General features: G+C 37.2%; 1 protein-coding gene across 2 annotated transcripts in view; it reads right to left on the bottom strand.

Annotated features, from left to right (window-relative positions):
- The window catches only part of LOC149538503 (GTP-binding protein, HflX), a 188039-nt gene that overhangs the window by 133398 nt on the left and 26699 nt on the right, over positions 1-27942 (bottom strand). For both annotated transcript variants that reach the window (XM_089799831.1, XM_089799832.1), the window contains exons 2-3: positions 26844-26983; positions 17210-17326 (exon numbers count right to left, since the gene is read on the bottom strand). In XM_089799831.1, coding sequence (XP_089655957.1) covers positions 17210-17326; positions 26844-26983 — 257 coding nt within the window. The remainder of the gene's footprint in view (positions 1-17209; positions 17327-26843; positions 26984-27942) is intronic.

Here is a 27942-nt window from a genome sequence, read left to right as displayed (position 1 = left end):
AGCAATTGGATTCAAAGCTTTGATTGAAAGCAATTGTGACAGAGCAAATTAGAAGCTTTGACTATAATGTGTGCCTATTGTCTTTGATTCATGTTGTTAGTTTGTGTTCAATAATAGACTAGAAGCTTTGACTGTAGCTTGTATTGCCTTCTCAAATTCATGAAAAATAGCAAGAATTGCCCTACTTTTGGAAGTCTTTGCTCTCCAATGATAGAGGTAGAATAGAGACCATCTACTTGTGGAAGTCTTTGCACCCCAATGGTAGAGATTTTTCTTATAAACTAGACAAATAGGACCTAGAGCCAAATCAATACACTTTCAGCTAGCCTTTGAGTTAGTGTTGGTTTATTGGTATCACCGTTTAGAACTTTAGATAGAAGTGTAGTTAGAGATTTCATCTTGCCCATTACTCGCTGTGCAAGTAAGTGGATCTTTCCTGAAAGTTAAGAGGAAAGAATATTGGTAATACCCTTTACAAAATCTCTCAACTTCTTGCTTACCTTGAGTTGATCCAAGGAATAGTGAGAAGGGGGAGCCTTCCCTTTAAGGTAGAAGAGACTTTGTCTCACACCCTATGGCTGATAATCCTATTTTGCGACTGGTTTACCCAAAACTGTCGGCTACAAAATATCCACCCAACACAACATAAGACATGATCAATAATGCTAACCCTTTAGGTTACAATAATTTCATATTGCAAGGAGCATAATAGGGTGAGGAGTTACTCCCACCAAAAACTATGGATGTTGGGTAGGGAGCATCTTTCACCTCCGAAATGGTGGACAATTGAACTTCCAACTAGATTTTGCAATACAAAGAAAATACCAAATTTGCATACCTAAAATAACTATCCCAGCCTTATATATAGCTTGGGAGAAACATCCCAAAGGATTACAAAGAGTTCTAACACACCCAACATGCTACCAACAATAAATAAAAAGGGTCCAAGAGATCATAAAATTAACATTGGGGCAAAACATACAAAATTATTAAATTTATTCATTTAATAATATCGGGGACATCATATTCCTTCTGGCCCAAACATTTCTTGCTCTCAGGCAATCATAGGCTTGGATGCTCCAAAATTTGTTCACCTTCCCAAGTGGCATCCTCAATTAGGAGATCCTTCCATTACACAAGGAATTCATTGATTGTGCGCAACCTCAACCACTTTTCTCTCACGTCAATGGTCTTTGTCGGCTCCAGCATTAGTTTTTCCTCTTCATCAATGAGGGGTAGTTCCTTCAACACAGTGACATGTTGTCAGACAACCTTCTTTAAGCACAACACATGAGGAACATTGTGAATCTAACTCCCTGCAAGAAGTTCCAATTTCTAAGCAACTTTCCCACCCTCCAAACCACTCTGTAGGGTCAATAGAAGCACAATTTCAACTTCTCCTTACCACATGCCTTTAGGGAGGATTGTCTATATGGTTGAAGTTGGAGGTATACCAAATCGTTAGCCTTGAAACTTTGCTCGATTTGATGTCAATTGGTATACATCTTCTACTAGTTCTAAGCCCTCTACAGATTATTCTTGAGAGATCTCAAGATATCCAAATTCTCCTATAACTAGTCTTTGGTCCTCAATGCGTGACTGTCACCAAATGCCAGATCCACGAATGATGAAGGTTCATAACCACAAAGTGCTTTGAAGAGTGTCATGCTTACTAACATGCGGTAGGTGGTGTTGTAATAGTGCTCTCCACCAATGTAATCAATGGGCTCATGCCTTTTGTTGTGCTAAAACATAGTTCCTGAGATAACCTTTTAGTCATTTGTTCACAATCTCCATTAATCCATCCATCTGTGGGTGGTAGCTCGTGCTTAGTGACAACTCTGTCCTTGCCAACCAAAATAACTCCATCCAAAAAGTGTTGAGAAAGTGACTATCCCAGTCACTCAATCTATTTCACGGAAGACTGTGCAAACAAAATATCTCATAAAAGAACAACTCAGTCACTTGAGTTGCCTGACATCGGATGGATATGACAGAAATAGGCATACTTGGTCAAACGGTCAACCACAAAGAAGATGCAATCTTTTCCTTGCACCTTATGAAGCTCGATAATGAAATCCATCAAGATGTTGTCACACTTCTTGGGATTGCAAACAGCTAAAACAATCTTGCATGTAATGTGTACTTGGATTTGTTTTACTAATAGGTGGACCAATCCCACACATACTAGAGAACATTGTTCTTAGGCCCTTACATGAAAACCTTTCCCAAATATGTCTATAGGTTTTCAAGTATCTCGAGTGTCCAATCAAGGGTGAGTCATCCATTTCTTTTAGAATCCTTTCCATCATGTTGGACTCAGGTACCAAATAGATTTTTCCCTTGTAGTAAATGATAGCATCAACCACCTTGTATCTATCATCCTACAATTGGCCATCCATTAGCTAGCATGAAAAACTATTCTTGGAGTACTCAACCAACAGATGTGTCTTCCAATCAGCTGAAATCTGGGATGGAGAATATGGTAAGCCTTCTTGACAAGGCATCAGCCATCACATTTTCACACTCAATATCAAAATGAAAGGCTTGAATTTTTTTTACCCACTTTGGTTGTTGCTAGTTCGAATCCCTCTACTCCAAGAAATATCTTAGGTTGCAGTTTGTGTGCACGACAAACTTTTCTCCAACCAGGGTTTGTCAAAATTTTGTCAACATGTTATGATGGCAAGCATCTCCTTGTTTTAGATGGAGTACAACCGCTCTATTCTTGAGACTTTTCAACTCTCAAATGCAATGAGGTGACGGTCCAGCATAAACACCACTACAATGCCTTCTCTTGGCACATCACTCTAATGTGAAGGGTTGAGTGAAGTCAAGTAGTGCCAAAACCGGAGAGAAATTGATGACTTCCTCCAACTTGTTGAAGATGTGTCGTGTATGTTCATTCCAATGGAAATATCCTTTCTTTTTCAGGTGTGTCAATGGCACACTAAGCTACGAGAATGCCTTTCCAACCTTTTGCCATAACTGCACAATTCGAAGAATCCACGCAGATCTGAGTCTTAGTAGGAGGCGGCCAATCCAAAATGGCTCAAATCTTCTCCTTGTGTACCTAAACCCCTCGAGTATTGATGATGTATAACAAGTAGAGTATATGTGACTTCAAACTCGCATTTGGATCTTTTGGTAAACAGTAATTGTGACCCTATCATCCCCAACACTCTGTCCAAATGCCTTAGATGTTCCTCCCATGTCTTATTGTAGATGATTATGTCATCAAAGAATACCAATAGGAACTTGGGCAGTTGCTTGTTGAAGATGTGGTTCGTGTGGGACTGGAAAGTGATCGGAGCATAGATCAAACCAAATTGCATGACCATAAACTGTGTGCATAATGGCAACATAAAGTCGTCTTCTCCACATCTTGCTCCCTCGTGCAAATTTGATGGCAATCAAAGTGGAGATCTATTTTGGAAAAATAAATTGTGTTGCGTAACTCATCCAAAAACTCGTTGATCATGGGGATGGGGTACCTATTTTTGATGGTCTTCTTGTTCAATGCATGGTAGTCCACACTCATCAAGAGGGATCCATCCTTCTTCTTTACTAGCACTACCGCTGACACAAAGGGACTCGAGTTGGACCTGATCTATCTTTTTTTGAGGGGTTCCTAGATGATTAGAACATCTTCTTGATCTTAAGACTTTTTACAATGGCAATAGGGTGTGGTGATGACAGACTTGGCTCCTTCTTCCAACTCGATAGTGTGCTCAAAGCCACTGTGTGGAGGTAAGCCAGGTGGGATTTCGGTGAAGACCATGCTATGCTTATCCAACACCGCCTAAAAATCCTCATCCTAGTACTAAGTTTGTTGCCCCTACTTTTAACATGCTAATTTCCCAACCATAATTTAACAATTTAATATAAATGAAATAAACACCACTTTCCATAATTTATATGCATGAAAGATATTTATAACTACTTTACATAATCATGTAAAAGGGATTAACGGGTACAACAGAAATTTACTATATTCTAGTTAACTACTCATATCATCAAAATGAAAGACAGTTTAATTCAATTATAATTAAATATTTGGAAATATGAAATAAGATTATAACAATAGCAACCAACTAATCATATCTTCAGTTGAACTTTGAAAATATATACAAAAGTAAAATACTCAGTAAAAGACAGTGACATGAAATGCAGATCCTTTTGTGTTGAGCAAGTCCTAGCATTGTCAGAGGCTTAACCTCCCAACCGCGGAGCCTAAGTATCCCCAAACAATCTCTATTGAGAAATGCCCTCCTTGCATGGGATTAGGCACAAGACACCCTTGTCTTACCACTGAGCATCCTGGTGTTAGTGTCAACTCACAACTAACTAGGCTATGAATACCTTTCATCAACCTATCCATCCAACTGCAAACTATCCTGACCTCTAGTGATCATAGTAGCATATTAAGCATATTAAGCCACTACATCTACCCTGGCCAAGGATTTACATGGATGTTGTGTGCCCGATCACCCACCACTTGACAACAAGATTATACCCCTTGACCATCACAAGCTAACTTGGTTTAGTTGATTTGCTTATATTCATTTCTTGGTTAGTTTAGTATTGATTATCCAATTTTGGTTTTGCAAGTTACATTCACATAATCATTTGTTATCAACCTACACCCTTCATCTCGATCTTGCTTGTCATCCTTGATAAATCTTGATGTGGCTGTCCATTAAAACTCTGATTACTACAAACAAGTTTTTCTCTGCCCAACCCGGGCTTATAACAAATATATAAAGAAAGGTTCATTGGCATTCATAAACTTTTATCTTTGACTCTCTAAGGGTGCCTATTCTTATCTTAGAGACACAAGGATTATGCCCCTATATAAGAATCGCATAGAGCTCTAGTGGTTAACAGATCGTTTTCAAATATCCTTTTGCTTTTACTGTTTGAGCCCAAATAACGGAAAATAAATGTTCCCAACAATTGGGAAGTTGTGTACACTATATGAACTAAATTTTAAAAGGTACAACTCCAATGTAATTAAAGATGCGCAATGAATATGTTTGTATTTCCTAATTAACAGGGTTATGCTCTTAACCCAAGAGTACAAGAGGCATTAACCAAGTTTCCTATATACATGACGGACTTGGGCATTAAAAAAATTACGACTGATATTACCCCACTCACAACCATGAATGTGTTGGATTTTCACTTCCCTTTCTTCCTCACTCCTATATGCAACTAAGGACACTTGTATGTGAATAACTCACACATCACTACTTATCTAATCTTCAAGAATGCAAATGAATAATGAAAGTAAATGTAATAGAGCCATAGTAATTCTCTAAATCACTTACTGATTATTAAACTTTAGAAAGCTTCTACTCTGCTAAAACTTAACAACCATCAAGTCCCATGAACATTCCATTCGTTAGACATAAAAGAAGAAATGACAACAACAAATGAAAAACAAATCTTGACAAGAATCTTGAGACTCACTCAGTTGTCTCAGCAACAGGGGGAGAACGCACACCAAAAAAAAAAAAAAATTTAATTAACTTTGAAAATAGTACATATAGACCTTTAATCTTTTGGTCATTAAAAAATTTAAAATTCTTTGAGAGACAAAACGTATAGAAAGAAGAGCGACACTCCTCACTTTATTGCAAAGCAAGGATTACGGGGAGATTAAGAAGCCTAAGCGTCTACATTCCTTCTACCAGTTTTCTTGGCATTTTCTTGGTTCTGCTTGTAACTCTTCATGGCCTCCAAGATAATTGAAAGGTCATCCACAAGGGGTATCTACAAATTGTCAGAGCACAGCATCCAGTACTCATGACCATCTGCTAACTTACTAACACAAGCGGACCTTGATGACATTTTCTCCACAACCTTTGCCGACATCCCATCCAAAGTTGTGAGCTTGTGAAGTTCAGCGATTTAGAAGTTTAAAGGGTGCACTGACTCATCAATGAGGTCTTCATATGTTCGATGTCAATGACATCCCCACTTTTGCTCACATGTGATTTGGTGTGTAGATCTCTAAGATACGTGAAGAGGGTTTCCTCCTCTTCTTTTATTGAGTCATATACTTTCCTCCAATACTTCTCAGCGTTGAATATGCTCTCTCTTAAATTCAAGCGAATATAGCCACTACATCATGGGCTCATTGCCAGTCTTCAATATTCCCTGGCTAATGGCACTTTCGACCTTCAAATCCATAACCTCCTGCAACAACATAGTGATTTCCTTATACTTACCAATATCCTTCTTCGATGCCTAGTCGGAGAACATAGTCTCTCCCAGCTTTAAAGCCTCCTCTCTCCCAGCTTTAAAGCCTCCTTGCAGAGGTTGCCAAGTTTCTCAATGATGGGTAGCCCCCTGACATTCATGTCCTTGACCCATCCTCGCCCAATCTATCAAAAATGTTTTCCCTCCTGTAACCTGGCAAGCAAGGCCTTATTCTCTTCTATTGATGGGTCAAATATTTTAGGGGCAAAAGAATCTCTTGGCAGAATGGAGAGTGGTGCTAACAATTGCCCAATATACTCAAACAATTCCCAATAAGACGCTTTCAAACGATCCTTCGATGATTTCAGCTTATCCAACTCTTCCTCTATGTTGATTAGCAGATTTCCACATTCCCATCACGGTGTTATGCCTTGGAGATCTGATATAATAGGTCTAGATGTTAAAATCTACTGGAGAGTGTCCTGCTATGTCTCTTTTGCCATGGGCTTGAGCTATTTCCATCACAACATTTTCCATGTTAACATCTCTTCCTAAGGCAGCTAGAGTATGAGCCTTCTTGGTCTTCTAAACAGGGGAGGCAGATTTGTCGCTTGACTAATTAGGTTTTTGGGAGGGGCACTCTCCTCTACTCTTCTCCTCTTCTTCTCCAAAGTGTTCTCCAACCATGACTCAGCAGTCAAAACGTTGAGAGAGGACTAGAGGGAGTCTACATCAAAAAGCTTCATCGTTACAGGAGTATGTTTCTACTTTGAAGAAAAAGAAAACAAAATTGTTTTAAAGGAAGAATCAATAACAGAAGCATTACCTTGACCCCCTTGATCTTGCAATTTCTCTTGTGGTGGTGGGCTTCCATCGAGCCCATCATTCAAACAAAACTATTTTAAAAGAAGCATCAGTAATAGGAGCATTACCTTGACCCCCTTGATCTTGCAGTTTCTCTTGTGGTGGTGGGCTTCCATCGAGCCCATCATAGGGTTGGTTCCCATCAAACCCATTCAAGTTAATCACTTCTATGCTCGCACCTTTCTCTTTCTCAACCAATGTTCCTTACCCTTCTCCTTTTCTTTAACCTTTGTCGCCTCCTTAGTTGATCTTATGTTTGGAGCAGAGCCACCTCTGCAAGTGGGCTGAACTGAGATATTATCTTCTAGATATTGGTCTCCTCCACCAGTGGTCTGTGAGGGTCCCGATTGTGATGGACGTGGTGCCGGCAGAGCTTGTAATGGCAATAAGGGAAGCTTGCGTTGGATTGGAGGCCAAGGGTGAGGCACCTATTCTTTTTCTCCTTGCCTTAGTCTATTCCACCCATTTATTGGTCCTCTTTATTATGCCACCCATCAATTCTTCCAAGCTCTACACACTAGGCTCCATAGGTGCTATGGAATTAGTGGGGGTACCATTAATTGCCTTCAAATATGTGGATGGTTGCATATGTAAACCATCATTGTCGATACCATCCAATTGCACAACTTGATTTGTTGTATAGTTAACCTTGAGTAGAATCTTTCTCTACTCTCAATTTCATCGGCGGAATCCGCCAAATAGCCTCTAGCATGAGGATATGCCTAAAGCTCAAACCCAATAGCAGATCATCTTTAATATAATTTATTGGGTTGCATTTCAATCTTATTACCTCGTAGGAGTCCAGTTTGCACCTTTCGATGAACGCCTTTAACATATTCTTGGCATTTGAGTGTGACACACAAGAATAGGCCCCAACTATGATCAATAAAGGGATACCTGCATTTCGCATGTCTGCACATAGAGTGTTCACCGCTAGAATTTGGTGAAAGATCTAAATCAAAACAATCCTATCATCTCGATATTTTGATAGATTCCAAGGGAAGTCATCAAACCCAACTACCCTAATGTATGTGAATGAAGGAAATTGAATGAAATAGTTGTCGAACTGGGTCACAATACAGAGCTTTTGGAGATAACGTCCTCTCCAGGCACCCTTGAAGTTCTCTGCAAGAGCTCATTGTGAAGGCATTATCTACTTTAACAAATTCTACATAATTGTTATGCAATTGGAGGCAAGGGTTGATGTCATACACATGGACATCCTCATCATATTCCACAACATGAGGAAGCCTAGGCCATAGCTGACAATAGCTAGGGCATATATAAATGGGACAACATGAAGAACTATCTTTGCGTCTTCATTGTTTGCAATCATCCAGATAATTGCACGGTTAGGATCTGAGCCCAATCTACATACTCTACTTCCGCGCATACTAGCACCACATAATAGTAGTGCTCTACAAAGTTTAGGGTGTCTTCATCCCCTTTTAACCTATGTAGAAGCACCAAAATATCAACAATCTCCCTTTTTAAATTCATGCCAAAAAGCATCTTGGGTAGCTTACTCCAGCTATTTATTGGCACCTAGAACCACGCTGCTAGGTCACCCCTCCTGACCATCTTCTTTTAATTATAGCTCGCTATCGAGTTCTAGAAATTCATCTCATTGAATTCTTCTCTACCTGGTTGGCTGGCTGAAACAATTATGCATGGTGTCCCAGTCAATTGTGAGTAATACTTCATTGTTCGGCATTTTGATTTGCTACATGTCGAGATCATAGCAAGCTATGCATTCCAAGATCAGCTCGGGGGCTTGAACAGACACGGGAAAACCCATTGCTTCCACTGAACCACTCTCCTTCAGCTTTTGAGTGATGGGGTGAATTAGGTTGGACTGCAATCTTCTGTGCAGCCTAAATCGTAGAACTTGAGCTAGGTGTCACTAAGATTCTTCAACTAAGAGTACATCTCATTCAAACTATCATAACCAGAGAATTTCATTGCCATGGCTGAGATCTCATATCAAATTGCAAGGGCTCTGCTTCATTGCCGAAATTGAAAATGCATGTTTGACAAGTATAATGAAAACCTTTCCGAAATCCATTTTTATGAATTTGTTGTGTGATCTTTGGGCTTGGATTTTGGCACCACACGAATGAAGGATGTTGTATTAATTAGAAATGACCCTTTTCTAGCAGTCAGATTTGAGATAAATGCCCAATTGTTAATGGTCGAAAATTACGTCAACACGTCCCATCGCCTTTATTTCTCACACTATCAGAATTTCATTTCAATTTAAACCTAGAGCCGTGGCCTTTTCAATTTCTCAATTCTCACCTTCATAACATGAATCGGTGATCCTTGTTGTTAGTGGAAAATCTAGGCACATGCTGCAATTACCCTTAAAGTGAGTTGTTTGAACTTGAGGAAGGCACTTTACCATTTTCCGCAAACTCTTGTTTCATCGCTTTCTTTCTTTGCAGGGATGCAAAGGGGAAGCTTCTCCTCCATAATAGTATGTTTAAGGAATCCCTGAGGGCATATTCCCTAATCCTCTGTGTTGGTTTGTTGAGGGTACAATACTACTCTTACTTGTGGGGTAGTATCCATCTTATTGTTTCTCCAAGCGGAGTAGTAGCACAGATGGGAAAACTCTAAACTTGCGACCATTTGAGTGCTCTGGCAAGCTTGGACTAATTTCTCATCGGGGGTAGGGAGCATCCTATGACATACTTTTCTGCTAGACAAGAGGAGTACCCAATATTACTTATGTGCAACAGTTTTTCGGTTTTCCCAAAACCTACATAACGCAATTAGAGGAGAAGCATGAGAAGAGAAATCCCAAAACCCGCATAACTAAGGGAAAGAGCCCAATGAGAAATAACCTGACTCATACTCTGATTTTGGACTTGGACTAGAGTTTTAAGATTAGACTCGAGATTTAGCATACTACCATATGAAAAAAGATAGGGAACCAAACTGGGGGCAACAAACTGTAATCTTCCTCTTAATTTAAATTCTAAAAAGAATTCTTAGTTGTATACAGCAAATGAATTAGATCGATTTTATGTACTTAAGCAACCAGCTATGTAATCATAACATCCAATTTTGGACTCTAGTCTGTTTGGTTCTACTCATGACATTAACATTCATCTATGCTACGTGCTTAACCTTAGGGCCTATAATCATAATTAATGAAAAGAGATATGCAGAAAGAATGCATGACCTGGTTTGTAAACATTCACTAGTAAGCAAATCGCAGGTAGGAAAAATAACCCCAATAAAGAGGCAATCACAGCTAAGAATCAACCATAGTATGGATGCATTTCGTAGATATGAAACAATGGCAATAAGAATGCAAATTGCATATATAAAACAATGGCAAAATGAATGCAAAACGCAGATATGAAAGTACTCACTGATATGAAAGCAAAATCGTCAATATAGAGAAAGGCTTCCCCCCCTTTTTCAAATGCATGCTCAATTCATACATATGCTCTCCCGAATGGAGTTACGAGCAAGATAGAGGAAAGGTGGAAAAAATATTAGTTACGTTCTTGGCTTAATATTCAAGTCTCTCAATTTAAAAGGCCAATAATGACAAATGGCCGACGGAGGCAATAACAATATAGACCACTGGAAATATAATATGAAGGCCAATGGAATAATTTAAAATATTATCATAAGATGGAATTAATAATAACTTATTCTTCATGTTTTATTATAATGATGCCTATTATAGTTACCTATATTCGTATGTGTATGTGCATGTATACATATTATTCTAAATATACATATTTTATGTATACATTGTGTTTTAAGTTTATGTATACATTCGTGTACATTATATTTGAATATTTACATGTAGGAATCTATGTAAGTACCATGGGTACCATTGTACTTGAACGTGTTTTCCATGCTAATTCTTAAAGGTAACAATTATTCTTAGTTTTGATTTATGTTCAAGAAAAATATTTTTATTTTATTAAATGTGTTGATGTGGTTAGCTAATGGTGATCTCTTGGTATACCCTTTCTTGCCTAGTCCAATTTTCCCTCGACCATGGTGGTTTAGGACTCATACCTATTAACTCAATGGTAGGTGATGCCCTCATGATCAATTCCCTCTCTGGCAATGCTTTCCCCCGTCATCTCATTCCTACAAAAGAAATTTACCATGGTAATAACATATTTTCCGTCATTCAATAGAATCAAAACTACTATAGCAAGTAATCATATTAGCTATCCATTTCCAATTCATAGAACATCATAACGATTAATCACTATTCCAAACTCCCATGAAATTATAACAGAAAACCAAAGCTTCCATTTAACATGAAACCATAACAATTAATTAATTTAACCAATCAACTCAACTTCGCATGAAGTCTCAACGGTTATAAAGAATATTTTATAAATAAACAAAAATAGGGATGTAATATTGCTCCCCTTAGAACTACCATTTTGCAATCTACTTTGAAGAGCAGATCCATTAATTTGAAACATTGTGTGTACTTGTCAAGAGTCTCCATCCACTGGATGCCCTGTATAACCACCATGTCATTTAGATCTACTACAAAGAAGTCATATGTCACCGTGTGATTCCCCATGGTAATGCTCAACTATGGAAGTAGATGGGTACACGACAAGAAGTTTCCTCCTACCACCTTGACTTGGAACCCTTCGTGTGCCTCTATATGCAAACCCCTTCAATTCACAAGGGATGAGTTATTCAAGTTGAGTGTGTTTCCACTGTCAAGCATGACCATGACCTGCTACCACTAGAGTGTACCCCATACCCGAAATATAGTGCACCTCAGAGTACCAACAAGTATTGCAATATCCCATCCTTTTCGTACCAAGGTGGCAATCCTCTTTGTATGGTTTATGTTAGTTTATGTTAGCCTCCTTCAAAGCTTGTTGGCCATCTCCCTCAGGCTCATGTTCCTCATGCTCCTCCTCATCAGATGTCACCTCAAAGCAATGGATTTTTCCTTTTCCCAACCATGAGTGCCCTAGCTCCCATGACTCTTTACAAAGAACACAAAGCTTCCTCCTTTTGAGCTCTTGTCTAGTGGCCTCATCCAATGATGGCTTCTTTGGTGAGGAATCATTGTCTTTCTCCTTCAGAGTGGGGGATGGTTTGGCATGTGAGTAATTCTTTAAGAAGAAGATGAAGTTGCCATGTCATGTCACGTGCCAATCATGATTGTTGTCGTGAGTGTGTTGGAGTTAAAACCTTGACCCAACATTTTAGAGGTTTGATTGATTCATCCATAAACAATACAACTAGTCTCCTCTCTAAAATGTTTACAACTAACACTAATAGCCTCTGAAATTATTTGATGTAACTGTCCACCAATCCGATTTGCTTTAGTTGTGCCAACTCCTTGAACTTGAGCTCAAGGTTCTTTCCATAAAAATGGTCTATAAGTTTCTTAGTGAAGTCGACATATGAAGTGACTCGATCATGACCGAGGGCGACCATCCCATGGTGTCATCATTTGTGAGTGACTCCTTCGAGGTGTAGTGCTACAAACTTGATTACCTCTTCTTCAAGCATTGGGTTGAGTTGGAAGTACATATTTGCCTTTTGTACCCATACTTGATTTGATGTATACGCAAAACCATCAAAGGATGATAAATTTATCTCATCAATCTTTCGTTTGATATCATCATTGTAATGGCATGTCTTCTGGAATATCTCATCTGCAAATTGACATAATCCTTGAAGGTTAGTTATGCTCCAAACCCAACATCAAACCAATCTTGCCTGAATTAATCTTGCATCTCCAAGGAAGTAGGCTCTTCTTCTCCAAATTGTTCAAGCCTTTGGGGAAATGTCAACATCATTGGCAGTGTGTAGGAGCGATATGTGTGAGGCTCCTCCTTGACAAAATCATCATTGTACCCATTGTGTCCTCCACTACTTGTCATTCCTTTTAACAAAAGCCGAAGGATTTCACCAATTTGTTTTTGTCCCTTCACCAAGGTCTCACCAAGTTTGTTCTCCATTTACCAAAGTCTCACTCATTTGTTGTTGTCGTCTTGTAAGCTCACATAGCAATGTCATCATCTATTTGCTCAATTCCCCCATCTTGTCTACTGATTGGGATCTTGACTACATTTAATGTTACCCAACAAGCTGGCATGATCACCAACACTGATAACACTATAATATTTTGAGTCATTCACTTTGTGTATTATGGATGGTCCAGGAAAGACACCAACTTGCCCATATGGTAAACTTACCTGTATGCCAATGACCCAAGCTAATGACCAACAATGACTATAGCCATTCACAAGATCTGTTGTATGGTTTTTCACAAAATTTGTTGTATGGCTCTAGACTTTGTTGTACAGTGCCAAGAGTTCTTTTCATATGGACTCCCTCCTTGTTGCCCGAGTCGCCCCTCCCTATCATGTGGGTGACTCCTTGTCATACAGTTCATCAAAGTGTATGCTCCAGTGTGTGCTATATGACAAGCATACTTCCTACTTTGTCTATGAACATACGGATTGGCAATGCTATCAATGAAGCCTTAGTTGCAATTTATACCGCCATAGGCGTTAGACTCCTATTGTACGGTGGCATACAGTGATTTATAAGAATGTTGTGAATGTATTAGTCAATTTGTATATTTAGACTGCCTAGTATAGTAAAATCAATATTCCGTAAAAATAAGATTTCCAAATGCACCAGTAGATGTAATCAATAATGATACCCTTCAATAATGATAGCATTTCATATTAAAATAACTTTGGACTAAGAGCAGAGAAAAATAGGGTTAGGAGTTACTCCCACCGAAATTGTGGATGCCAAGTAGGGAGGATCTTTCACCTCCAAAATGGCAAACAACGTAACTTCCAATTGGAATTCACAATACAAAGAAAATACCAAATTTGCATACCCTAAAGCAACTAACCTGGCCTTATATATGACTTAGGGGAAACGTCCCGAAGGATTACAAAAAGTGTCGACACGGACAACATGATTCCAAATTTCCAACCATAAAATAAAAAAGCCCTGAGAGATAATAAAATTAATGTCGGGGCCAATCATACAAAATTATGAAATTAATTTACTTAATAATTTCAGGGACATCACAACATGCCCTCCGTTAATGATGTTGAAGGATTTTCCTTCCCAAAATGGATCTCCAACAGCATTGTTGCAAGTTGGAAACAATTTATGAGAGTCATAAATCACCTGATTTTTCCCCCAAATTGAAATTGCATTGGCAGGAGTATCCACTTGCTTCAACTTGAAACACTTACCAGTCTTCAATGATTTTGTAATCCTTTAATGACCAATCTTACCACTGTTCAGATCTGGAAATAACACATAATGATCTAATTCCATCAAAATCAACAACTAAAAAAGAAACAGCAGCAGCAACTCTCAAATTCTCTTATCAAATTCAGGAACGAGAACATGCTATTGAGCGGACCCCTTCTGCAGAGACTGAAAAGCTTCCCAAATAGTCACCAATTGAAATTTTCTCCACTGTGCAATTAGAAGTACTTGTAAATCAACTGAAAGTTTGCCAAAGAAATCATATAATAGCTGATTGGAATTAAAGCAACAGCATTAATTTTGAAGTTTTTATTGATAACACTCCTTGATTTTATCGATAACCCTTCTTGATTCATTCTTTCCTCACCTAGAACCTTCACAAGAGGTTGTCATAATAAGTATTCAAATGTAACTTATTGATGGTTGTACAGCATCAAAACAGCAGCATTAATGAAATTATTCAAACTTCTAGATCTCTTAACAGCCACCTCACTGTCATTACTGAACTCTTATCACCTTTGGCAGACATTGTTTTGCATTAGAATTGAGTGTTAAAGAAACATAATCATGCTTTTCCTTCCTTAATGTGTTTATCATGAAACATTCTTCAAAAATAGTTGGTATATGAATACAATTTCGCAACTCATCAAAATGATGGTGTCTCCAACTTCTTGACAAGTAGAAACTCATAAGTTTAGACACCACACAAGGTTGATACAAACAAAATAAACTCCATCCAGAAGGTATGCCTTCGTTGGAATTAATACATTGCATATCTTGGTTCCATATCATAAAGCTTAGGAAAATCAACCATGATGATCAATACATTTCCTACATAACCCTATAAAATAAAAGCATGCATATAAGTATAAAGATAACCCAATTCACATATCACAAGGTAGCACAAGAGATAACCTAGGAAAACCCTCATAGACAGAAAAACCCAGCCTCCAAAAGCATCCATGCAAAATGCATTATACACAAATAAAACATTAAAAAATGCACTTCTAGAATCTCCATGAACACCTCTGAAACATCAAGAAACAAAATTTCATGACAAATGGATTCTGGAAATCTGAAATGTTAACATCAAGCCTCTCCAATGCATCCTCCATGTAATCTGCAAGTTATTAGATAAAATAAAACAGATGTAATTAAATTTTATCCCCAACAGTTGGTTCTCAACCAGCATCGGCATGCCTGAATATTTCATATTGTAAATGCAGTTTGAGTAAATTAAATTAAATAGATGTAATTAAATTTTGTCCCTAAGTTCGTTATCAACCCACATCAGCATGCCTATATATTTCATATTGCACATGCAGTTGAGGACCACTCATATGATATCTTGTACATAGTGCATAATTGATAAATGAGAATATAGCCAGGTCTTTCTAAAATATATTTACAAGCAGTTTATATTATTTTGTTAAGTAAACAGTAATTTGCTACATCCGTTTACTCTATAAATTTATCAAGTATGCCACACGAGTAAACACCCCATGTATCCACACATCCCATGCCATGCTTCACCCATGCATTCTCAAAATAAACTCAAAATAGTGGCAATCTAGCCAAAATCCCAACAAGCTAACACTAAACCAATATTCATGTGCTTTCTTTTATAAGCATAAGTAAGTGAAAGTCCTTCAAGATATACACTGACATAATGTTCATAACTATTCTTCCAATGACCTCAGTTTATATTATACCAGCGCTAAGAATTTATACAGCTGTGTTTTTTTCCAGTCTATATAGTCATCATTTTACATCAATGTATGAAATATGCACCTTCAGATTTTGAGGGGAAAGATATTTTGTAGATACCAGAAAAAGCAGAGAGTTTTCTTATTTATTGGTCATACCTAATCAAACTGTGATTCATATATTTTTCTTTTTTCAACTCATCAGCTTTCATTTCCTTTTTAACAATTCCATGTGGATATTTACTACTTCAGAATCGAATATTCATAAGCCAAAAGTCAACCTCAAGAGAGCAAAAAGGCCTGGTGACAGACGTTACAGGACCTAAAAGTTGTTGGATATCCAGGCTTCAACTGTGACAACTTCTGATTCTAAAATGATAATATTAACACATAGAAGGATTTCACAGGGATTCATATTGCTTATAGATTTCTAATGACCTGTGTAACTGTTCTAACTTCTTGTATTCAAAATAACTTGGAGATCATCCAGACACTAAGGTCCATTTGGTTTGTGGAATTGTAGAAATCAAGATTTCTACAATTTGCGATTTAGCCAAATCAAGATTTTCCAAATCTTCATTCCTATTTTTGGGATTTTACTTGAATCTTTTGTTTCACTCGAAAAATGAGTGGGACGACACATTTTTATATGTAAGCTTGGAGTTGTAGGCAAACTCCAAAAAGTAGTCCAATTTATTGTTTTTGCACTCCTCAAAAAAGCATAACCAGGTTTTGATTTTCAATTTCTAGTTGCTAGTAGGAAGTCTGCAAACCTGGTTTTGAGACAAAATTAGAAGTCTGGTATTCTAATTCCATGTTGCCAATTTTGAAACAAACGCAAAAATGGATTATGAAAAAGCCAATTCCCACCATCTTCCACGAACCAAACATACCCTAAAAGAAATATGATTTAAATTTCTAAAAGGGTTCTAGAAAGCCTGTACTTCTGCAGAAGTTTTACAAATTTAGCATGTTTAATTTCTATAATATCAAAAACCCTTAAAAAGAGTTTCAATTGAGGATTTATGGTACAGCTGACCAAACAGGAATAAAGGAATGTCAAGCACGGATACCTCTAAAACATTAAGACTGTTCTAAATAAGAAGTTTTAGTCCAGTGACTCTTCAAACTGTAATAAATTTCCAGAACCCATAAAAGGAAAAACAAAACAAACCTACCCAGGTGACAGCTCCTCATCAAATATTACAGTCTCAACATCCAGAGCTCGAATGGTGGTTAAAACCTCTGCAACTTTACCAGATCCAATATATGATCTAGGATTCGGTCTGTCCAACCTGTATCAAAATAATGTTATATGAGTGTTTTCACATCTTCCACTCTTTCAAAATGATAGCTTCTATAAGAAAGAACATTGGCCAAAACAAGGTGATCTGCACTTCTTATGTGGTTTTATAATTCTCACAAAAGACATGGAGATAATATCATAATAGGCATAAGGCTGCTGACAAGAACCATATGAAGTTATATACAAATAATTCTTTGTTTTGTTTAGATATCAAGTGTCCTAATAGTCACATTCATACATTAGTAAAAAAAAAGATTTTAAAGCTCAAGGACAAATATTAAAGAGAGAGACTACAAAGTTTAAATAAATGTAATACTCAAGGACAAATACTTATCTGCACATAAACATCATTGATACAAGTTGCTCCAGTGAGGGTCCATATGCAACAAATCAGAAATTGCCTTCTTAGATTGTTTGAGAATGGAACATCTCCCCTCTAAAGATGGTTTAAGTGGCAATGGAACATTGATTGTTATTCCCCCCACAATGTCCAATTCCCACTCTTATATCAACTCACAGTATAATGTCCGAACTCTAATGGCTCTATAAGGACTTCCTAAGTACAGGTGGCCTAGGGTCAATGTCATGATATATAGAGTGAGAGACTGGCCATATTGATAGTTTGATGAGATGGTTTAGCTCTTCCTAATGGGTTTTACAAATTCCACATAATCAAATCATCTTGAATTAGTCTCCTTTTGGGATATCTTTCTAATAACTAGATTATTATCCCTTACTATTGTACTATTCTATTTTACATCATATACACTTTCTTTCATAAAAATATCATGCATGTCCTTACAATAATCTTCAGTTGATTCATCTTATCCCTTGGTAACATTTCCTTAAGCCAATTTGTCCAACAATTTGAGTATATTGTCAGTACTCCCATATTATGTTGTGAATCTAGTGTGTTGGACTCCACACACACTCTTACTCATCCACACATGTCCACATCTTATATCTTTTCAAGAAAGACAATCTTCTCAAGGAAATCTCTTTTTACAACCTGTTGGTAAGCAGATTGTTCTTTCGATTTAACTCTTAAATGCCCAAATTTTGTGAACAACATCTGATTACAACATGGGAAGTTGTTGTTAAATGACTAACTCCCCTCTAAATTCTTAAGTACAGCTCCCTATTGTATTTGTGATTTGCAATGAATTATGTTTTAACCCGAGAACAGAAAAGGTGAACCAAGCTAGGCCTAAACAAGAACTAACTTAGTCGAGAGTTGGAATTTTAAGATTAGTTAAGTCTATGGATTCACACATCTTATCAACCTGCAAAGCTTAACGACTCAGCAATGTATGCTATCTAAAACTAAACTGATATTAGCAAGAAACTAACTCTGGAGATGGAAAAGACAAACTTGAAAGAAAACATGGAAAGAAATTTCTCTTGAACCTATGATAACAACACAATAATCTTCCGTTTATTGTTTCAAAACAGGGGAATAAAACTTTGTTCATTCCTTGATTCAATTCAAACGAAAGAGAAAACATAAAACTAACACAGAAAGAATGGAACAGAGAATAATTAACATAAAATACCATTCAATTGTCTCTGCAACCTCAATATTTCACATCAAATATTAGTTGATCTTTTACTAATCTTTCAATTTAGTACATATAGGATTCTGAGATGACCGTTACAAAAAGGGACTAAAATCGGTTCATCTCCTCAAAATTGACAAATGGCAAGGAGCCAATTTGTCCATTACAATCATTACATCAAAATATGAAAGGGCGGGATGTTTGCCTTCTTTCTTTTTTCTGACTTTGCCCTATAGGCCTTGGTGGGGACATTGATTGGAATCAATTCTTCATGTCTATGAACATGTACATTAGTGTATCTCAAGAGCCACTTGGAATGCTCTTTCGCTAAATCTTTGATGGCATTTAACCACTCATGTATCTCCTCCATAGCCACATGTACACACTTGCCAAGTTTTTGGAGTTTGGAAACTCTATTCCGGTGATCAGAATATATCTCCGTCAAGCCATCTATATAACTGGCGAAGTTCTTTTGCATGACAGCCACTCTGATGATCCCCTTTCCTTGTCCACTGGTCTGCGAAACTGTATGTAGACCTTTTAAGAGTTCATAGTCTCTGTCTTGATCCTTTTTCACTATGGCCTCAATTTCTTTAAGTCCTTCCTCTGCCGCCAGAATCATTTCAGACTTGAACTGCATGCTTTGGAGCCACTCAAATAGAGGTTCATCTCCCCTAGGCAGAATCTTTGCTTCCACAACCTCCTTAGCCTTCATATGGATAATCATCTTCAGCAAAGAAATACAATCTTCACTCTTACCTTTTTCTACTGCCAAGGTAGCTCGATTGGCTGAAATATTGTCCTTCTCTGTTTCGAGCCTCAGTATTGCATTGTCGATCTGCTCTATAATGGCAAGTCCTTCTAACTTGAGTTATCCACTCCACTCCCTACCAATCTGCCCAAAATAATTGTCTTCTTGTAGCTGAAAGATGAGTGCTTGAACATCAGTAGCAGTAGGATCACTGGTAATTGACATTCTGGAGAAGCTTGCCAACGGGGTGACTAACTGCCTGATAAAGCCATTGAGTTCATGAATTTCCGCCTTCATTCTGACTTTTAATAATTTAAGGTTTTCAAGTTGTCCCTCTATCACATCATTTGTTGACTTCCATAGACCAACCTTGTTGTTATGTCCGACCTCCTCGAGATCCACAGAATGCAAGGCAAAATCATCCGCAGACATATCTTCGATTCTTCCCTCTTTAGTGGGTTTGGTAATTTCCATCGTCTTATTCCCTGTGTCTAGGTCTTTTCCAAGAATTGACAAGGTCTTCTTCTTTTTGACTTTGCTCAATGCTGATCCAGAGAGGATAGCCAAAGATAAAGTCTCTTTATTAGGAACTCCATCCTCTTTCCTCTTCCTTTTTTCTATTTAAGATGTCCTGCAGCCATGACTCTGTTTTGATCACCTTGGATGCAGTCCCAAGTGTATCCATACTAAACATCTTTCTCTTGACTAGGGTCAGTGTTTTTGTGGCTGAAGAGAAAGGATTCTTTGGGGTTTGTGAGATGAGCGTTGAAGATTTCGGGCCTTTCTCTGCTTTCGTAGTCTTCTTTCTTGCTTCATCAGACTCGGTAGACTCACTCTCACTGCTTCCACCATCTCTAAGATCTACTACTTGTGAGTGGGGACTACTTGGAAGGAGTAGTGCCACACTCACAGATGGGATTGGATTGCTATGGGGCAAGAGAGCAAGTGTGACTGCACCATCTTTTACTCCCTCTACCCTCTTCTTCTCAACTTCTGATGGAGTTCCAATTACAAGTAGAGAGACATCCTAACAAGTTCTGGCCAAGGGAATGCTTTTATCGGGAGGTTGATCACCTCCATTTGATGGTTGCGCTGGCCCCTGAGTAATAGATAATGTTGCACTTGATGTACCACCTTGGGAAGAAGAAGCCGCTGCAACTTTTGGAGAAGCTTGAGCGAATGTGCCTTTGCTCCGACTCCTAGTTGTGATCCATTTGACCCATTCTCCAGTACATTCGACCCATTTTCCGATCCTCTTGTAGATTTGAGCCATCATTATATCTAGCTCTTCCCCGGTGTCTTCATAAGGTTGCGAGCTTATTGGAATGCCTCTGAGCTTTGTCAGGTAAGTGTTGCTATATATGTTCTAGCCATCATCCTCTATTACTTCTACATCAATATTGACTTTGTACATTTTCACCTGATCGACTGTTAATCTAGCGAAGGCTTGGTTACGGCTCTCAAACTCATTCTTGCAATTGGCCCAGTAATCCTCAATGGTGGTAATGTGCTTAATTACACTTCCGATTTGCAAAACATCCCTTGCATACCCATTCGAGTCGAACATGGGTCTCAAGACTTCATACATGTCCAACTTATACTTCATCTCAAATACCTTCAACATGTTCTTGGCATCAGAGCAGGTGTAGAAGCTAAAAGCCCCCACCTTCATGGGGAATTCATAACCCTCCTCCTTCAAGCTCTCGCTCAACACATTCACTTGAATGGCCTGCCGCACGATCTCGATCAGCACGAGCATGTCACTGGGATATCTTGGTAGCTTCAAGGGGAAACCATCGAAAGCTACAAGATGCAAATAAGAAAAGGATGAGAATTGGATGGAATAACTCCCAAACTGGCTAATGGTTGCGATGGCTTTAGGACTAAATCTCCTTTCTAGACATCCCTATAGTTCCCTGCAAATCCTCATAGTGAATGCATCATTAACTTTCACCTACTCTGTATAGCTACTTTCCAACTGTAAGCATGGATAAAATTCATAAGATTTCACATCATTAGGAAAATTCTCCACTCTTGGGAGGCCTGGCCATAGTTGCAATGAGGCCAACATATAGATGAGGAAAGAGGACATATAGAATGTATTGAAAAATTTTGTAGCACGTAGAGCATTGGACAGAATTTTGCTTACCTCATAGGCCCAATCAATATATTGGGTGTCAAAGCAAATGACTTGTACTAAAAAGAAATACTGCTCAATGAAATTCAAAGCTTCTACCTCACCTTTCACCCTATGCAGGAGGACCAGTATATCAATAATCTCTGGTTTGAGGTTGGTCCCAAACAAGGTCTTACGAACCTTACTCTTAGCACTTTGTGGTTTTTAGAACCATGTCTGCATGATTTCTTTCTTCTAGATCATCTTCTTTGTGGAGAACTCGGAAATGGATCCTCCGAAGGTCAAGTTTGAGAATTCTTCCCGTTCCGATACTCGAAGGCGATTCACCACAGTTTGCCTATTGATTGAAATCAACATAGTGTCATCAGGTAGCACAATCTACCTTGTCTCTAGGTTGTAATGTATACATTCGTAGATTAACTCTGGGGCCTGAACTGCAATCGGAAAACCGGCCGCCTCGACCAACCCACATCCTCAAAATTTGTAAGTAATGGGGTGAATCCGCTCAAACTTCACTCTCTTTTGAAAATCCTCCATGTCGTAGAAACGAAGAGAGGTGTCTGTGAAATCCTGCAATTGGGATCTGATTCCAGTCAACCCGTCAAAACCTACAAATCTGATTGCCATGACTTCAAGAGTGAGATTTGAATTGAGAGAGTGAAAGTAATGGTTAATGCAACAATTACTGGCTTTTTCAAAAGTTATTCACATTAATAGAATAGCAGTTCAAAGAAAGAGTGGTAGTTTGTTCAACTGTTTATATTCCCATATATATGGGAGCTTCGATTCATCCGTTGATCTTTAGAGTTCATGCCACACGAATGAATTGAAGGAGATACTCGTTGAAATAGTAAATGCGAGGGTTTAATGGGCATCTAGGGGTCTTTTCACTGTTCCGTTGGGTTCAACAGTAACTTTCTATATCTCTATAACTTACTTTCCCATTTTCCTTTGTTTCGAGAACTTATCATTAGAGTACTCCGTAGGAGAATGTCTACTAAACCAAATCCTGATCATTATCTCTTTTCAGTAATGGTTAGGTTCTCTTCATTATCATTATGAGATGTTCTACACAAATTATGAATCTAACCTGATCATTAACTTGATTTTCTTTGGAATTCGGGAAATTGTCTTCATGGGTTGAAAACCTACTGAGGAGAAGATAGTTTCTGTTTTTCCGCCAACATTTCCTTTCTTAGTTGAACTTTAACAATTGCCCCTCTAGAAATCGGAAATGTTTAAATGAGGTGCAAAGACCTTGTCGGAGACCACTTATCGTTCCTTTTCATTTTAAACTGCCTTTTCGGAAAACCAACTTCATGTATTGAAAACCCGCCGAGTAGTCAGTTCTAAGTTTTCCATTGGGGACAATTATGAGGGCTACTATGAATTTGAACCATTTTCCTAAGTCATAATCGCAAAGGAAACATTGATTCACTACAGGATGCCTTGTTATGCGCATGTTTTTGATCTATGTGCATCATTTAGTGTCTTTTGTGGGAAATCATCCTCATGAGTAGAAAACCCACAAAGGAGAAGACGATTTCCAAATTTCTGCAAGCGTCAGTTTTTCAAATAGTGACAGGCCGCAAATGGGAATTACTTGTGGTTGATCATTGAATGAGTAGCATGAATCTCCATCAGATTCGGCACTAACCTACCCATAAGATCACTTGACAAAATGGAAAACCACCCAGCTAGGAATGAGAAGAAGAAGAAAAGGGAAAGTCCGATGGAAACTTGTCTAATCTAAAGGGCTTAGACCTAGACTCAAACAAAACCAACAATTCACTCATCTCATTAAAACACAAATATTCACTTTTGCTAATAGGTAGAGAACGAAAAGTGAGGCAACACAACCATTATAGCCTTTTTTACCATTGCAACCTTTAGAAATTTAATTTTAACCTTATTTTTTTCATACACAAATCACCCAACAAATATCCCTCCACAAACATTGAGCTTTCTCTTAAAGTTGTCTACAGACATTCCAAGTTCGGCATTATAACATTGACGATCACCTCTAGGACATTGCAATAGAAGAGAAGCATTGGCATTGCCTATGACAATGGAAGATATTCAAGCTCTCGGGGGACATTAATTCCACCCATGAAACTGACTTGTTCAACAAACATTTATGGTGCAACAAGCATCATCTAAAAAAAATTTATAGTCAGCTCAAAACTTTCTTACTAAGCATTTGGACATTTTCACATTTCCAATTTGGTTCCCACTTTGAATAATTCAAATTGCTTGTTACTCCATCCACCTATTTTGTGCTTTTGTGGTCAATATGATGTATTTGTCTTGCGCTTGAGTTGTCGACTGTTATTTTCCCATGAGCAGGATCTAAATGAGCCTGTAACATATATATGAAATGGAGACACCCATATGTCTAAAGGATTGAGTTATCAATGAATCACCAGATGATATCATGGATTTTTTAATTTTTTTTCCTGACACTTACATTCACCCAATATATACATATATATATTTCTACAATATGACCTTCAGGAAATGGTAATGGTTTCAGACTTGTAATTCTCTACGATAATTAGGCATTGTATCTTCTAGATCGATAATGCCATAGTTGTTCGCACTTTTGGAGAAGGCATTCATTTGTTCAATGACTACAAATACCATTTGTTTACTATTTTCGAGAAGTCATTGGCAGCACTCTTCGGCCGAGAAAGATACTGCAATATCCACGGTCTCTCCCCTACACTATGATTTTGTATACAAGTAATATATTCCAAAGACTAGTAGAATAGAAATGAACAATGATGTGTACCTACAGTCTTTCCGCACTCTTTGTATTAGTTCTCTTAAAGTAACACGTCTCACAATAATTATCAATGCCATTAGTAAGGGTAAATGCTTCTTATATGCCACTTTTAACATTGAAATGAAGAACACTCTTTTTCTTTGTCTCCGAACTTACTCCCTTGCTCAAAAGAAAACAACAGTCCAATTAGTTTGGCAACTCAAATAGAAAAAATAATTTCAAATCTGAGGAGGTCCAACTTCTATTTTCTCCAGATACACAACACTTAAACTTCAAGCGATTGCTTCTTTGACAAGGAAATATGACATCTGCCAGTCGTAATGTCTTTGTGGACTCTTCATGGCAACTATTGTGACTCTTAGGGTTTCAAAAAATGATCACCAAGTCTACATATGTTATTTAACTCATAAATTGGTTTGTCTATGGAGACAATGTTGATTACGTTACTCTCAAACTCTGTAGATTGTTATATATGCCTCAGTTCATATAGATTTACAAAGACAATGTTTCTAAAAGAAACAATTGTGAACTAAAGACGAAAATAGAAACTACATAATAAACTGAAGACTAATACCATTTTATAGTAAAACAATGTTGTTGTAGTTGTATTAAACAAAGGCGATGAAAGCTCCTTATATAGATTTACAAAGATGATGTTTCTAAAAGAAACAATCATGAACTAAAGACGAAAATAGAAACTACCTAATAAACTAAAGACTAACTAAAATAACCATTAAGGAAAGATTACAATATTCTAATACCTTCCCTTAATGGTCATTGTCTAACTATTGTCTTTTGGTCATATATTCTTTAAAACATTTTTCTACTGCTAAGACCCTCACTAGATCTACAAAATGTTAATGACAAAGAAGCCAAAATCCGTTCATAAAAGAGTAGAGAAGGGTGCCCTTCTTTAGAATGCTTTGCAATAAGAGACAAGATTCTACCATAGAGATAAGTATGCCACTAAACATCCCAGAATCAGAAAAACATCTGACCAGAAATCATCACAAAATATTCAGCCTAATGTTAGATAATGAAGTTGATCTTCCCTAGAGATAGATACAAACACTGAGAACAGATAATTCAAAATTGAGGAAAAATCGCCAAACCCTCCAAACTTTGCAGATCAACATGATGCCTCAAAACAGACTACAAAAAGGTGCAATTCTTTTAGAAGAAAATTTGGACAAACCAAACACAGTTTTTGCGAAGAAAAATAGATCAAAACTAGCATGATTTTTTAGGAGTAAAATCAATCAAAACCAGACAATAGAAAGGTTCATTTTTAGGAAAAACCATAAAACCCCTAGATAATTTTTGAGGAAAAATTATGAAAACCCATCAAAAAAATTGAAGAAAAAAATTATGAAAATCCATTATAAAATTTTTGAAGGGAAAAAATTATGAAACCCATGAGAAAACTTTTAAAGGGAAAATTTTAGGAAAACCCATTAGAAATATTTTAAGCAAAAAAATTATGAAACCCCATTAAGAAAACTTAATACGTAAAACACAAGACTTCACAAGATAAAACAACACATGCAACTCACATGCAAATACATGCAAACTTCGAAAATTAGAGACTTTTTCCCGAACCAAGAAATCGCGCAATGAAAACCCTCAACCAAACTTGTGCTTTTCAGCAAAAATCTTTGAAGATGAACCACAAAAATTCATAAATACCTCCAGCGATTTTTATTTCAAACAATCTAACAAAAAATTTCTAGGAAAAAAATCCAAATCAATAGAGGCTCAATTTTTTCTTTAAAAAATCGCCAAATTTTATGCAATCCCATCGATCTACTCTAATACCATGTTATGGTAAATCGATGTTGTTGTAGTTATATTAAACAAAAGAGATGATAGCTCCTTATATAGATTTACAAAGACAATGTTTCTAAAAGAAACAATTGTGAACTAAAGACAAAATTAGTAACTACCTAATAAACTAAAGACTAACTAAGATGACCATTAAAGAAACATTACAATATGCTAATATATATAGCATACGCATTTGAAATTAAGTTCCAAATAATTATATTTACTTTCCATTGTCAATCATAATAAAAAAATAAGTTAAGATCTGAGCATTTCATTATTGGGTTTATTAAGAATTGCGGAGAAATTGGTAGTGTTCTATAACATAGAAAAGGGGGACATTACATCTTTTAAAAAAAATCTAGGTTTGTTATTCAAGTGCAAGAGCCTTATCAAGACAATCACTTACTACAAGCAAAATTCTTACAAAATAAGATAAGATAATGTTAAACACACCTTTGATGTGTAGATCCCACAACATTCAATCCTGCTGTCTCAGCTAGTTGAGATAATTCGTTGAGTGAATCTGCAATTCCAAACAAGTTATCATTTCCATTTTGCTCAACACCAACAAGGTACGCTCTCTCTTCAAAAACCTGTAATATTTACCAGTGAAAACATCCCTGTGAATTTAATGTTACCGTAGACATTGTCACAAAGGATAAAAAAAGTAAACAATAGCAAGTCACTACTTAAATATTATTCTGTTTTAGCAAAATAAATATGTAGAAGACAATAAGATTCAATTGCTAAAAGGAAAAGATAAACTATCACAGTTGAGTTGCATCGGAAAAAAAGGCATCAGGCATATCAAGACAATAGCGATTCAAATTTAACTTTTTCACCCCATAAAGCATCTTCTATTTAAGTTTACAACTTTGTCCCAAATAAGTAAAAGTGAAAAGTACATGACTATCAACCAATTTCACAACCAAATACAACTTCTAATGAGCATAGCAAATAAATCATGAGCTCTTTCTAATCATGCCACAAATACCTCATTACCATACTTCTAAGTACTAAATATATGTGTTTATGTATATATAAGAATGTTGGAAGGTGGTAAGAATGTGAGTGTGTCATAAACCGTGAACAAATTTCACAGCCAAAAACAACTTCTTTTAATGAGCATAGAAAATAAAGTCTTAAGTGTATGATATTGACAATTGTATAGACGTAACTATTATCACCTAAAACTGCACCCTTGCTAAGTTTAACAAAACTCAATGTTTCAAAGAAACCTGGAAACACTGCTAAGTTGTGGGTCACTTGAAAATGGAGTGAATCTCTCGATAAGGCCACTCCTAGCTTCTGAACTACTGAAATTTTCAAGAAAATGGATAGAAAAACTTGAAATTAAATAAGTGATAACTTATGAAACATGAGGACTTGTTGAGGACTTGTCTCTTGTTGGGGAAGATCAGTGGGAGGAAGATGTTTCTAATGCTGAATGGTCCACGGTTGGGAAAAAAAAAACAACAAAAGAAAATACAAAAACAGGAAGAATGAAGGGGAGAAGGCAGAGCATTACCTCCTAAGCCTATGAAGAGAGGCC

The sequence above is a fragment of the Cupressus sempervirens genome, chromosome 9 (assembly GCF_028749045.1).
Source record: "Cupressus sempervirens isolate cs-2001-9-10 chromosome 9, ASM2874904v1, whole genome shotgun sequence".
Lineage (NCBI taxonomy): Eukaryota > Viridiplantae > Streptophyta > Pinopsida > Cupressales > Cupressaceae > Cupressus > Cupressus sempervirens.
The sequence above is the reverse complement of the archived record's forward strand: the minus strand, read 5'-3'. Positions and strand labels throughout refer to the sequence as shown.